The sequence below is a fragment of the Gymnoscopelus braueri genome (assembly GCF_963280865.1).
Source record: "Gymnoscopelus braueri genome assembly, chromosome: 14".
Classification (NCBI taxonomy): Eukaryota; Metazoa; Chordata; class Actinopteri; order Myctophiformes; family Myctophidae; genus Gymnoscopelus; species Gymnoscopelus braueri.
Window position 1 is genome coordinate 18,637,373 of NC_137619.1, and position 14,501 is coordinate 18,651,873.

General features: G+C 42.3%; 2 protein-coding genes across 4 annotated transcripts in view; one reads left to right on the forward strand and one right to left on the reverse strand.

Moving 5' to 3' along the window:
- The window catches only part of plekhh2 (pleckstrin homology domain containing, family H (with MyTH4 domain) member 2), a 47,821-nt gene extending 43,374 nt beyond the window's left edge, over window positions 1-4,447 (reverse strand). For both annotated transcript variants that reach the window (XM_080450042.1, XM_080450041.1), the window contains exon 1: window positions 4,310-4,447. The gene's annotated coding sequence lies outside the window, so the exon portion shown is untranslated. The remainder of the gene's footprint in view (window positions 1-4,309) is intronic.
- Window positions 4,448-7,059: 2,612 nt separating this feature from the next.
- The window catches only part of thada (THADA armadillo repeat containing), a 110,207-nt gene continuing 102,765 nt past the window's right edge, over window positions 7,060-14,501 (forward strand). For both annotated transcript variants that reach the window (XM_080448830.1, XM_080448831.1), the window contains exons 1-12: window positions 7,060-7,184; window positions 7,843-7,924; window positions 8,187-8,296; window positions 8,660-8,790; window positions 9,115-9,263; window positions 9,773-9,805; window positions 9,916-9,964; window positions 10,480-10,673; window positions 10,960-11,054; window positions 11,961-12,184; window positions 12,618-13,333; window positions 13,462-13,616. In XM_080448830.1, the coding sequence (XP_080304956.1) occupies window positions 7,852-7,924; window positions 8,187-8,296; window positions 8,660-8,790; window positions 9,115-9,263; window positions 9,773-9,805; window positions 9,916-9,964; window positions 10,480-10,673; window positions 10,960-11,054; window positions 11,961-12,184; window positions 12,618-13,333; window positions 13,462-13,616 (1,929 nt within the window). In that variant the 5' untranslated portion in view covers window positions 7,060-7,184; window positions 7,843-7,851. The remainder of the gene's footprint in view (window positions 7,185-7,842; window positions 7,925-8,186; window positions 8,297-8,659; window positions 8,791-9,114; window positions 9,264-9,772; window positions 9,806-9,915; window positions 9,965-10,479; window positions 10,674-10,959; window positions 11,055-11,960; window positions 12,185-12,617; window positions 13,334-13,461; window positions 13,617-14,501) is intronic.

Here is a 14,501-nt window from a genome sequence, read left to right on the forward strand (position 1 = left end):
CAGTCATTCAGATAAGATTGTAGATCGATCTGGCTGCATTGAAAATAGCAGATGTACAAGCTCACAAGGCAGCGTCGCATCGCGACGCGTTGTGATCTTAGATCTGCTATTTTCAAAATATACGAGCGCTCGGGAGTTTAGACCGGTGCAGCGGCGCTGCTGTTATATTTTCATGGCCACCGGGAGATCAGACATTTAACCCATGGTCCAAGGGACGTGCTGGCCACTGGGAAATTCGGGAAAATTCCAGAACGGCCGCGCCATTTACGGGCCGCCAAACGAAACAAAACAAAAAAAAGTGGGGAAAAAATTGGAAATCCCAGAGCTGAATTTTGGTCCCAGCACGCCCACACCAGCCTTCATCCATTAATGTTCTCTCCAGGCTATCTCTCATTAATGCGGGACGGGACTCGCCCGTCCGACGGTCCGAGTCTCACTGGGAAATGGGAATAGCCTACATGAAGGCTTTATTTTAGTGTAACTTGAACGCGCAGTCGCGCACTGCTCGGCATGGGTTAAATAAATTAATATACAAACGTATTCCATTCATGGCGATGTGATTGGTATCATAATATGTCATTCATGTAGGCTACAAGCCTACGTGACAAAGATTGTACCGCTACGGTACGGATTACATGAAAAACACAGCTGGGCGGGCGTGTGTGTGTGTGTGTGTGTGTGTGTGTGTGTGTGTGTGAGAGAGAGAGGGGCGTGTGCGTGTGTGGCGAGGCGAGAGGGGGAAACTCTTTCTTATTGGCTTTTCATGATGATGTCTTTGGTCGTATTCTGGTTCTTCAATCTTCATGTCGTAAAATCGGGGCGTTTTGAGAATATTTAAGGGTGTGTTATTCAAATGACGCTCGGTTTCAGCCGTGACATTTATCAAGGCTGGGACCAAATGTACGCTCGGATCAGCTGTGTAGGATGCGTTGATAAATGTGACTTCGACGTTGGTGTACGGCCGAATATATGGAAAAATATACGCCGGTTTATACGCTCCATTGATAAATGAGGGCATCTCTATAGTGATGTCAACAGGACAGATCAGCCCAGTTTTTCATATTTCATCCCGATTGGCTAAGCTTGACTTCTACTACCTGGCCTGGCGGAGGAGACCTGTGCTCCGAGGAGCACATTTTTCTAGTTTGTGCTATTTTGAACGTGGAAAAAATCTATACTTGTTGTATGTCAAATGTTTGTAGGCCTAGACTCTTTGTAAGCTAGTTAGTGATTAGTGATTAGACTGCCCTAGCGTGTCTGATATCATGTCTAGACGGGCGGGTTCAAAATCTCCGGAGAAAAAATCCAGTGGATCCTATTGGTTCACCGATCTGTCCGTCAGCCCCCGCCCCGCGCCCCTCCTCCTCCCCAATGTGTAGCATTGAGAGCCCTGACGTCACAACATTTGGAGCGACGCCCACTGCACTCTGGTTGGTTGGGGAAATTAAACACTTCCTATTCCAGGAACGTCAACAGGCTGGTCCAGGCTCTGATTTTTTAGCAAAAATAAAAAATAAAAGCCTGGAGATCGAGGCTATAAGTGATAGATCATCTCCACCTGCCAAGCTACTAAAGCCTACTATAAAATAAATAATAAAAGAACAGATCTACAAGCTAACAACACGACACATTGTTAACTTGCAGATCAGTTCTGTTTGGTTAGCGATAACCTCACTTTTTGGCAAGCGACACCCTCACTTCTTTCAATCACTTTTGTTATTATAGATCCCTCAGTGGTCCTCTCTTTAGTTGTTCCATGTGTTCATTATTTTCCGCTGCTCATTTGCCAGGCTGTCTATTGCATGTGACACCTTATTAGCATGGAAATCAGTTATTAGTCCAGAGCTTCTCTCGGAAACCGCTGGACTGATTAGCGACGCGTCAAACTTTGTATGCACACAGCCAGTAGGCAAAGGAAGACACTCCACCCCATTTTTTTCAAATAGTGATTTTCATAGTGATGCTATACCAGCTTTATGTTTTGCATATAATTCTTTAACTGTAGGTTTTACAGTGAAAAAGTCCTTTTCCTTGGATCCTTGGATCATGACGCCACTTCCCACATAGGCCATATCTCACAAATTGCTGCACATTATCTCTGGAGACATGCGATGAACATGTATCTTCCGTATTTATCATATTCCATTCCAAATTGGTTATAATTGAACTACACATTGAGGGGACTAAAACGCGTAAAGCCAAAAGTCATTTAATTTAGACCCATAGGGTGCACCCCACTGCACCACAAATATCACTGTTAGTTGCAGAAACATGATTTTACCAAATCATGTACAAATGATCATGAGTGACATGGCCATCAAACAGGGTTTTGATATTCCTTAATGTTTGCCTGTAATTGGCTTCAAACATTTGTGGGAGGGGTTTATTTTTTGCAAAAAACATATAGATCATATCAGGAAGGCAACATCCAATCATCCCCAAATTGGAATCACATGTGGGGGCTCTATAGAGTGCACCTCCAAAAGCACTTTCACTTCTGCTGATAGGGTGTACAGTCAGTTGCACAGTAGGCTATGTTGTATAAATGCTATTTCTCCCGCAGCTGAACGATAATGTTGTAGACCTTATTACTCACGCTAGGGAAATTCTGTTTCAGCTTCACCCAGCTGATGGCTGCTAAGGTGGTCATATTGAGCACTCAGGGGAGAGCAGTTAGAGTTTAAGTATCTTGCTCATGGACACCTCGACACATAGCCCAGGCTCGAACGTAGGACCTTCTGTTTCCCAGACGGCATCTCTACTTCGGGTCCTGGTGGCTGGAACAGCCTGCAACTGGTGGAGAATGGAGATATGCGCCCCTTTCTAGTTTTCGGCAAGGGACACCATTGTTCTATGGAGTAGCCTATAAATAGCCCAATAGTCTATCGCTCACTCCCTCTCCTCTCTCTCTGCCAATTTGTTCAAAGGGTTAAATCATAGTAGGGATTTATTTTAGATAATTCACTGATCTTGACCAGCGTATTCATTCAAATGTATTATGGAACTTATTTTCTGATGTTATCACATGTAGGCCTGCACCAGGCATCATTCAGTGAAATCCAGTGATTATAGGCTACAAGTTGACTTTCATTAGTGGAGCAGCTTGTCCCATAGGCATGGTCTCTCTCCCTTATTTGCCCACTTTTGGACACTTCCCTCTTTTCCTCCTCTGCCCTCTCTGTTCCCTCCATCATTCCATAGTGATGATGAAGGGATGTGGTGAGTGGAGAACATGAAAGTCCAGTCAACCCCTGAACCATGGGGTGGGAGGGGGAAGCTCTTTCACTCTGCCACAATCTGTCTGTCTGTCTGTCTGTCTGTCTGTCTGTCTGTCTGTCTGTCTGTCTGTCTGTCAGTCTAGCCTGTCCTCTCTATCTCATTTTGATTTCATATAGCACAAATATAGAATACACAAGTGTGATCAGGCCTACTGTATATGTGTCTCACTGTACAATGTTACTCTAGTATCCATGGGCAACAATTATTCACTATAATGACTAAATTATGTTTGAATTTGTGAATTTGAGTACTCAGTGACATTTGTTTGGAATAATATTATTCTTCATAACACAATCACTGACTCTGACTGACTCTAGTAGAGCTTGTTGCCTTGATTTTAAAAGCAGACAGCATAAGGTGATGTGAGGAATTGTTTATTTGTTTCCTAAAATGATACACTGTTTTAAAACCAGTGGTGTACAGTAACTACTACGTACTGTACTTAAGTACAATTTGTAGGTATTTTTTACTTTACTGGAGTATTTCCAATTTTCAATATTTTCACTTCTACTCCACTACATCTCAAGAGGCAAATATTGTACTTTTTACTCCACTACAATTATTTGAAAACTTTAGTTACTAGTTACTTTGCAGATATATTATATTATATTATAAAACATACATTAACCACTTCAGCCCTATTTTATACATAGGATATTTGAAAATAGCCGATCTACAAGCTCACAACTCATCGCGATGCGTTGTGACTTGTAGAGCTGCTATTGTCAAACATTTTTTGTACTTTTGGTACTTTAAGTATATTTTGATGCCAATACTTTTGTACTTTTACTCAAGTAACATTTTGAACACAGGCCTTTTACTTGTAACAGAGTATTTTTATATTGTGGTATTGCTACTCTTACTTCAGAAAAATATCTGAGTACTTCTTCCACCACTGTTTTTCAGACCATGCCTGTGAGATATGATGACCAGGGCCATAAAAACAACGGTGTCATTCAGATTTATAGAGCCCTCCTCCATCTCCCATTTAAAAACACATTTAATTCCCATTTTTATTCTCTAGACTTACCTTAAACTCTGATGGAAAAGAAGCGGTGAGAGGGATATTATCACGCCATATCAACTCCAATGTCCAGCAGCTGTTGTTATGCTGGTTATATTATACACTTCATTATGAGCAAAGACGCGGAATTTTCCCTTTCCCCAAAGTTTTCATTTCAGCTCTGAAACTGCTGAAGCTGAAAGAGGGATGGATTCAAGGCGTGGTTTCTCCTCAATGGGGCGTGGTTTCACGTTACTGCGTCCAATCGTAGCCTGGATCAAGACTATCATAGATGTACTTTATCGAGTCTGACTTTTACGTTCGTATCTACGATAGTCTTGGCTAGCACCCCCCAAAGCGTCCTGCACTTTCTCCAGTAAAGCCCGTACTTCTCCCGTACATGTACAAAGAAATATATATGGTGCTCACCCTGTTGCACCAAATGTTAACTAGCGCTGCGGAGTCTTTGTGCAATGTATTAGACCACATTTTTCAATAAAGAAGTGTTTAATCTCGTCTGTCGCGGATTCTCGGAAATTCCCAGTATTCCCCAATGGGCGCTAGTGACGCGGCGCATCCGGTGAAAGCCAATTCACCGGATTTAAACTCTAAATTCAAACAGGAAGTAAACCAGGGGGAAAATTGCGTTCCGACACAGACGGGATTAAAACACTTCTTTATTAAAAACTACGGACTAATACATTGCACAAAGACTCCGAAGCGTGAGTTAACATTTGGAGCAACCGGATATGCACATTATATATATTTTTGTACAGGAGAAGTACGGGCTTTACTGGGGAAGGTGCAGGACTCACTGGGGGTGCAGGCCAAGACTAGATAGATACGAACGTCAGACGATAAAATACATATGATAGTCTTGATCCAAGGCTAGTCCAATCGTATGTTCGATAGCTGTCGCTATGTAAATGTGAATGTATACGCACGCATACCGGCTGATCTACAACTTCTGATCACGTCTCTCTGCAACGTGTCATGAGCTTGTAGATCGGCTATTTTTGGTGCGCGGCACCGTCGTACGACGAAGCCACTAAGCCGCAAAGTAAACTCTTGATTGGCATGTCCGTTAAGCCAATGACAAGTTGGAGCGCTTTTTGTACAAGCAAATCAGACGTCCGGAACCAGTGTTGCCATGTCTGCTTAATATAAGCGACCTTGGGCTTGGTTTTTATGTAAAGAAGTTGCTTGTAAATATTGGTCGTTGCGGGTTGCCTGCTTGTGTGTGTGTGTGTGTGTGTGTGTGTGTTCTGACTTTCAAATGTACATATTTTTTGTTTTGATTGTATTGCTGTATTGTTGTATTGTGCTTTCTGCTTTGGCAATGTAAACGTATGTTTTCTCATGCCAATAAAGCCCTTTGAATTGAATTGAATTGAATTGAATTGTGTGTGTGTGTGTGTGTGTGTGTGTGTGTGTGTGTGTGTGTGTGTGTGTGTGTGTGTGCGTGCGTGTGCGTGCGTGCGTGTGTGTGTGTGTGTGTGTGTGTGTGAGAGAGACTGTGTGTGTGTGTGTGTGTTTGTGTGTATATACTTGTTTTCGTTTTGTAACTTAAAAAAATGTTAAAATTATTAAAAAATAGTGACACTCGTGGTGTTAGGGTCCGAAATGACCCGTATACCATAGAAGGTGAAAAGTCATTTATTTTTCATAAACTGAAACTTTATTTTACTCCTGATAGCAAATGCTAATTGAGGACAAGTCTCTCTCACTCTCAAACATATGATGTAAACATTGAATATTGACAATTTGGGGGGGAATTGAGCCACACTTCTTTGCCGGGTCATTTCGGACCCTAACACCACAAGTGTCACTTTTTTTTTTTAGACCATCATAATTAATTAAAATTATGATAAATAAATTTGTTGCGTTAAAATGGCTATTTCTGAGGATATCATGAAGCCTCGTTCCAATAAAGAAATGTAAAGGGTACTTTTTACCTATTCAAACTTGAAAACGGGTCAAAAAAGACCCTAACACAATGGAAGGGTTAAACCAGTGGTTCTCAAACATTTTCATGTCAAGGACCGCCAAATTAATATAGCTATTTGTCTGCGGATCCCATAGGCGGATCCCCATCAGAAAATTAACATAGTTAATATGAACTGTAGTTGTGTGGCCATGGTGATGCCACACACCTACAAATAGCTGATCTACAATCTCACGCGCGCTGTTAGCTTGAAGATCTGCTATTTTCAAAAAGCCGTGTGTGTGTGACTGTGTGCCCCAAATAACTCTATGGTGTGGGGGCCTCTAGCCCTGAAACATGACTGTCATATCATGACAGCCATGGATGAACATCAATCTGGTGTTTGCATTTTCTCCATTTATCTACATAAACGTTCAGATTTCAAATATAAAATGCTTAATCCATGGCCACGGATGTTACAATTATGTACGGGCCATCAGAAGTACCAGTATCTACCGTATTGTTAAATAAAAAGCATTTTAATCCAATTGGTGGCCATTTTCTCCGAATTTTCTCCTTTCAACTATACGTGTCACCAATCGGATTAAAATGCTTTTTATTGAACAATACGCAAAAGAAAGGTACTTCTAAGGGCCCGTACATAATTGTAACATCCGTAGTCATGGGGTAAGCACTTTATATTTGAAATCTGAACGTTTATGTAGATGTACGGGCCAAAAAGGGAGAAAGTGCAAACACCAGGTTGAAGTTCATCCATGGTTGTTTTCATAATGTTTGCTTATATATCTCACAATATCTGGCAACACTGGAACTGACGTATCACACACGTGTGCGTATGGACTGCAGCTACAGCTGAGTAGAAAGCACTGTTACTGAAGCAGATTCCATTTTTATTCATGATATACAGTTTTATGTGTGAATTCCATATACCGTAGTTATCAAGTCAGTGGACATCAGGTGAGTGTTGCCTGTACGTAGTGTTTTGCAGTGCTGTGTTTTAAGTGGCAGTCTGTCTGGCTGGTGCATGTCTGTGTACCAGTGCTAGCAGCAGGCTAAATAGGCTAACCCTGTAAAAAAGACGACAATATGAAGAACTGCAAAACTCTGAATTATGTATGTGTTCGTGTCTGTGATACTTCTACTAATATTTCTTCTTTTTGTTGCTTTCATATTATGCTTTAGCTTGTATGTATGTGTGTATTGTCCCTTCAGTTGTATTTGCAAAAGAGAAGAGTTTGGCTAAAAGATAAAGTCAAGTCAAGTCAAAGATGGATAAATAGTGTTTTGAAAGCATAGCTTAGGGGTAGTTGAAACTACTTTACCATGGAAATAGTTTGAACTATGGCAATAAAATACCCTTGGAGAAATGTGGTTTGGGAAACTATAAGCTACACAGGGAAAGTAGCTCAAACTACTTAAACAAAAAGAAGGGGAAAAAAAGCATGAATGAGTATGTGCATGTGTGTGATATATAATAAAGCAGCCTTCAAAACTACTTAATTTAGCCAAACTACATAGTTCAGCTACCCCCCAACGATGGGTCGCTGGAAGGATACCCAGAGAGACAGGAAAAACAAGAGTTCTGTCTGTCTCACCTCTTGCATCACCTGTCCAGGGGTGAGTCATGGTTGTAAAGAAGAAAACCGTTAAAGTGGAAGCTGTGGCTCTGGACCCAGAGAAGCTACACAGGTTAAAAGGTAAGTCATCAACCGCTGTTGGTAAACAAACATTAAACCCATTAGTTACTACTACTATGTGTGGAGTAGATGACAATATGTAGTAAATACAATAATAATGTAAACCATCAAGACTAAGAAAATGTTTAATGAATTTGTGTGAAAACCTTTTGGATGTGAATACCGGTACCCCAGCCAACATCCCAGGATGCGGTGTTGATATGTGTGCGTGCTGTTTAAATGTGATGTTAACTGATCAGTGTGTCTGAACATGTGTGTTTAGCTTCCCTCTCTATTGATGAAGACCACCATGCTGTCAGGGAGGTAGCCCACACCCTACAGACCTGTTTGGACCTGACAGACCCAGTCCAGCAGATACAGCTAGTCAAGAAGGTTGGTCTGGACTGATCATATTTACATGTCTGGAATTTTGCTATTACGTCACCCTATAATATGGACAATTACTATGCTATTAACCAAGGTGATCACTGTGGCTGAGAGAGTATTAGCAATTATTACTGGAAGTTATTATTGAAAAGATATGTATATTGAGTAGTTGAACACTTGCTCATATTTCACTTTATATATACTTGGCTTTTGAAGTAAGGTTAATATAGCCTCCATGTTCCTGTGTGTGTAACCCTTGAAATATGAACAAATAATAACATACATAACTATATACTGTATCCGTTATCATTACTAATTTGTGCAACGGTGCTTATGTGTGTGTCTCCTTGCTTGTGTGTATGTCTTCAGGTTGGGTCTCAGTTGGAGGCTCTGAGTGAGGATCAGTGTCACGGAGCTCTTCTACAGTCCTGTCTGCACACTTTGGCTCTAATCTACACCTCCCTACGGGCCAAAAACCCCCTTCGCAGGGCCAGCGCCAGGTACACACACTGTCTGTTTGCTAGGGTAAGACGCCATTCTTGGTGGCAAGAAGCCTATTGGTAGGTCATTGTGGGTGCAGCTAATATGCAGACAATACTACCAGTTTCTTAGACATGTTAGCTGCATATCATGTTAGCTTTCATATCGGCAGCAAAGAAACACACATTTGTGGACGTCGACAGAGATCATTTCATGACATTTGGCTTACAGCGGATTCTGAAAAGTGTACGTGTATGTGCCACTATCCCGTCACGTCATTGAAGTATTTTGTATTGTGGTTCTCTGAAAAGTTGTGAAAACATCTGGCTTCTGTCTCTCTCTAGTGCCCTGAGTTCAGTACCTTCATACCTGGAAGTGCAGACTGTAGACTGTTTGTGTGACTGCCTGTCTGACTGTCTGTCCTGCTCAGACTCGGATCAGTATCCACAGATCACAGACTCCATCGCTGCTTGTCTGGACAGCTTTCCTCTGGGTGAGTTTTGCTCTCAGCACTTATTTACATTAGTGATGCAATGTAGCAGTATCAGAGAGCTCAAATTTCATGTAAATTAAACATATAGATTTATATTTTCCTTTTATGTATTCGGTTTGTGATTAACTCTCTCAGTGCCAAAAACGAGTTATCCAGAGTTTTTTCTGAATGCCCTCAGTGCCAATAACAAGTTATCCCCAGTTTAAAAAATGTATATATATGTTTTTTTTTAAAAAGAATTTTCAGAACCCAAGATATCGTGATCCGAAGATTTGCTGCTCCATTCACTTCTTGTTTAACTTATTATTATAATTTTGTTTTACTTTAAAAAAAATTGCTGGCACAGTATGAACATATTTTTTTATTTCATTGGCACTGAGAGAGTTAAAAAGCATACAAATCACTAACATACAGTATATTATAGACAAACATCAGACTTCGGAGTGAAAAGCTGATTTATTTATTAACTTCACCCATTAACTTGTTTTGCTATCTGTCATTTGTCACAGGTGAGAGATGCATTCACAGATTGCTTCCAGAAGGTTGGTGTTTTTTAGTTTTCTTTTAACAGCTTGAACATGTTTGGCATTTTGATGCTAGTGTTCCTCCTGAGAAGGTCAGTGTTGTTGATGCTCGTTTGATCTTTCAACAGTGTTGCAGTTCCTTTACAAGGCCTTGAGTGAATGTCTCCAACTGAACAGGTAAAAACACAGAGCCTATTCTTTTAAACCTAAGTTTAAAATACAGGTGTATATGTGTATTTTATAGAGGCCCTTTTTAGAAAATGCTTATGTCAATGGAGAGTCAGTGGTTTTGAGATATGAATGACACCATTTTGGAGTAAGATAAAGAAAATAAAAACACTGCTGTATTGTTGAGTGTCTGACAGAACAAATGAAGCGCCTCAATTGTTTGTGATGGTAGCATGTTCAAATGATGCTTTGAAAGGGGCAAATAGGATCAACCAGGAACATGTGATAACGTTAGTCTGTTCATCTGTTGCCACTCTCAACATGATGGCACTTGTTTTAACCACTTAAAACATTTTTGTAACAGACCATTTAAACCCATTTAAAGAAGTAAATAACACAATGTTTAAATGGCAAAACGTGATAAATAAAGGCCTCTTTCCTAAAACATCAATAGTAGTGTTTATTGTGTGGCTTCTGGTTTTGGTTTATTGGTGTGTCTCTGTCGCCCCCTGCTGTTGTCCCAGAGGCCTAGCAGGTCGTCATGTTGCCCAGGCACAGCTGATGCACTCCTGCCTGGCTGTGGTGAAGACCTCCATGCTGGTGGTACAGAAATCCCAGGAGACCGTCATCACCGCCCTGCATGCTGATCAGACCCACTGCACTCTACAGACAACCCTCGGTGGCTTACTGGACTGCTACATACACATCCTTACTGATGGCAAGCAATGATAACACTATACATACATTGATAGAGAGCAACATGACTTAGTAAACAGGCACACACTCTATATGAGGGAGATTCCTGCTGATGATGCTAAATGCTTAAATTATGTTAAATGTCTAGGATTCAAACTAATGACCGTCTGGTCACAGCTCAAATCTGCTTGATTTAAGTCTGAAGAGCCATCTAAAACTTTGTACTGTACTAAATAACTACTAACTAATTTCCTAATCATGTGTCTCACCTCTTTATTCCTTGTCTCCCTCTCTCCCCCTGGTTACAGAGGAGTTTGTGCAGTCAGTGCAGAGCACTGCAGCCATGGCTGTGGTCCTGATGGTCAGATCTGCCATGGTCCCTGGAGACCAAGTGGCTGCTGTGGTGAGTTAAACATACAGGATTTTATTTGTCTATCTAAAGGTTGGCTATAGTTTTGCACAGACGGATGAAAGTTATAAACTTGTTGGAGCGTTCTCAACCTGTCATATCTCAAAATACAGGTTGTGAAACAAACATTATCAGTGGAAAACAAAACCTTTTAGAGGTAAAACCCACATAGGGCTACTTTTCAGCTGTTTAATGTTTTACAACGCCAGCCTTTAGTGCATTGATTCCATGGGCTAATTTTACTGTACAAACTGCCACCTTGGTGGTGGTCTATGCTCTACTGACTACTGAGCACATTTTCTAGTTTCATAGGTCATTGTGGAGGAGAGTAATTTTTCCCCTAAAAAAATGTTCTGTGAGGTCACCGTGTCTCATGCAGACTGTCACATACATTCAAACACAGGTCTGAGCCTGAGGTGTTTTTCCTGAGATTATGATGGTTTGACTCTGCTACCTTAAGATATTGCTGTGTACATCTCATACTACATACATTACTTTTGAGAATTATGTACAATTGACTGTCAACTTGTGGAGCCGTAATGTCGATGACAATACAAACTCTACCTACCTCTCTTGGCGGCCTGAACTCTCTTGGAAAACCAACACTTGCGATGGCAAACTTTGATCATTGACACAAGGTATTAATAGTCAGACTGCGGATTACAGAGAAATTCCAATGACAGAAATCTGAGAGAAGTATGGAGAGAGGTAAACAATGAATGTGTATGAGAGAGGGAGGAACACAGTAGAGATGATGTAAAGCTGGTAATCATGGTCATCATGGCTGTAGGTAGACATTTAACTGTGGGCATTAATATTATGAATAGAGCTTAGCGCCTGGTAGAACTGAATACATCCTTTTCTAGTAGTATGTATGTGCTTTTGTCCGTCCATGTGTAGGTGTGTGGTCTACTGCGTGGCTCTGGGCATGGTGCAGATGCTGCCCCCCAGTGGCTGAGACAGAGCTGCGTGGGTCTATATGCCGCTGACCGTCCGCCAGGGGTCTCTCTCTACCTGAGCCACGGGGCCCTGGCTATGCTTAGCTGGAAAGGGGCCCTCCAAGGGCCTCAGTGGGAACAGCTGCTGCTGCTGGTACCATGCACCCTCCTGGCACTTGATACAAGGTACGGCTGGACAATTAACCCATTAACTGCCAGAGGTATTTTCATATTTTTTTAGCCAGTGCCAGAGTTTTTCATTGAAAAAAAAAAAGTACTCAGGAGCCGAGATACAGAATTTTTAAGTTAACAAGGAAGTGGATAGGAGTCTAGATCTTCGAAAAATCATATCTCCTTGGTCTTTTTTTAGTTTTTTTTAGTTCACGTAGATCTACGCGATTGGCAGTGAATCAGTTAATCGATGTGATTCAGGAGGTAGAGTGACCATCTGTGTCATGTTGAAATGTCCTTGAACAAGATGCTGAACCCCTAACTGCTCTCGATGAGCAGGTTGGTGCCTTGAATAGTTATGTGTGTGAATGGGTGAATGTGACGCTTGCATATATTGCAAATTCCCAACATAACCATGTTGCTGTGGCTCTGGCTTGTCTGTCTGCAGTGTAAAGGAGTCCAGTACAGCGATGGTGGTGGCCCGGGTGTTCACTCTGTGGAGCGGTGCTGCTCTGGACTGCCTGCAAGGGGAGCCAGAGCGGCCCTGTCCCCCTGGACTCCAACAGGCCCTCTGTGGGGGGTCGGAGCTCCAGGGACGCCTCCTGGAGCACATCTACTCACACTGGGAGCACCCTCTGGATGGGGTCCGCCACCAGACACGCGCCCTGTTCCATAACCTTCTCCTCCTCCACCTACACACCAGCTCCTTCATTTCAGACCCCGGTCAGGACCCTTACATCACAGAGCTGACTCGGAGCTTACTGGGACTGGAATGGCACATGAGGGGGAAATATGGCTCCCTAGGCTGCCTGGTGGAGCTCTTAGGCGCAGGTTACCTGCTCAAACTCCAGCCCCAGCTTCCCTCACGCCTCCTGGCCTTGATGGGTGACCAAACCCTGGCTCCATATGCCAGCGACCTCCTTGAGAGACTGTTTGTCAGCCACAAGGCCCAGTTGGCTAGTGAGGCAGGCACAACGGGGGTGGGTGATTGGACGGCGTGTTGGCACCAGACGTGGGTGACCCCTCTGCTCCAGGTGCTTTGCAGGGCCAGACTGGACCAGACCACTTATATCCTGGACTACTTTCTGCCTAAGCTGCTGCGTTGTAGCCCCTCCAGTCTGGAACACATGGTACAGGTCCTGCAGGACACACTGTGCAGTGCAGGTAAGCACACAGATAAATCAACACGCATATACACAGATTTGTGTACCCACCACAATTCCCCATACAGACAAGCACATCAGGATTAGAAATGCAAGTGTTGGTTTATGTATGTCATGTCTTGTTCCTAGGTTCTCCAGGCAGCAGGGGTGCTGTTGGGGCTTTGATGACATGTTTGCGGGCAGCTAGAGCCCAAGGTGTGGCCCCGTCCTCAGAAGATGGACTGTGGGGGGGACTGGTGCCCCTCTCTCTGCTCAGACAAGCACTGGTACACAAACATGACCAGGTAGGAGTAGAGGTGTAGTGGCATGTGCAAGTTTGTGAGCACTTCAATCTACATGTATTTTTTTGTATGCATGTACATACCTGATTGTGTATACTGTGTGTTCTGCCATTGGCCTTCTTCAAACATGACATGTTATCGAGGATCTGCAGCCTGTGAACGTCCTATTTGTATGTGTGGAGAACCTAAAAAGGTTTTTGTTTTGTTTAAATGTTTTGGCAAGAGCTGCCTTCTTCAGGGTCATTACTAGGATGTTGTAACACAAATGTAGAACTAACAAAATATATTGTAACACAATTATCTATGTCTACTTATGTAGGCCTGCTTCCAACAATCAAACTCTGACATTGAACTCAGTTAGTATTTTTTATTGAAGTGATCACATTTACAGTAATGGAATATTCAGAATACAATGAATCACAATAATATGACACTCAATACTTCATAATGCATTTTGCTTACATATCGCAGTGCATCGATCAGTGTCCCTGTTCTTTCACTTGCTGCTTTGAGACACCTGGCATCGCTTTGCTTTAACCAACTTGTCAATATCCGGAACCAGTTTCTTCTGTGTGTCACCAGTGAGCACATTTTGGATTTGTTCATCGTCATTACAGAGAAAGCCTGCTCAAAGAGATATGTTGTGCCAAACATGCCAAACATGCAGAGGATCTTTGAGGCAAAATTTGTAAAGATGTAAGATCATGAAGCCAGTCTGGGTCATCTAACTCTGCCACTGGCTTCCCTTTCTCTTTCATGAATAGTCCAATTTCTGTACGCAATTGAAAGAAACTCTTCAGCACAGCTCCAATTTGTTTTGACTTTCAGACTCTTGCGACATAACGCCTCTTGGTGTATAATATACACAGAATTCTTGCTCTGGATTCT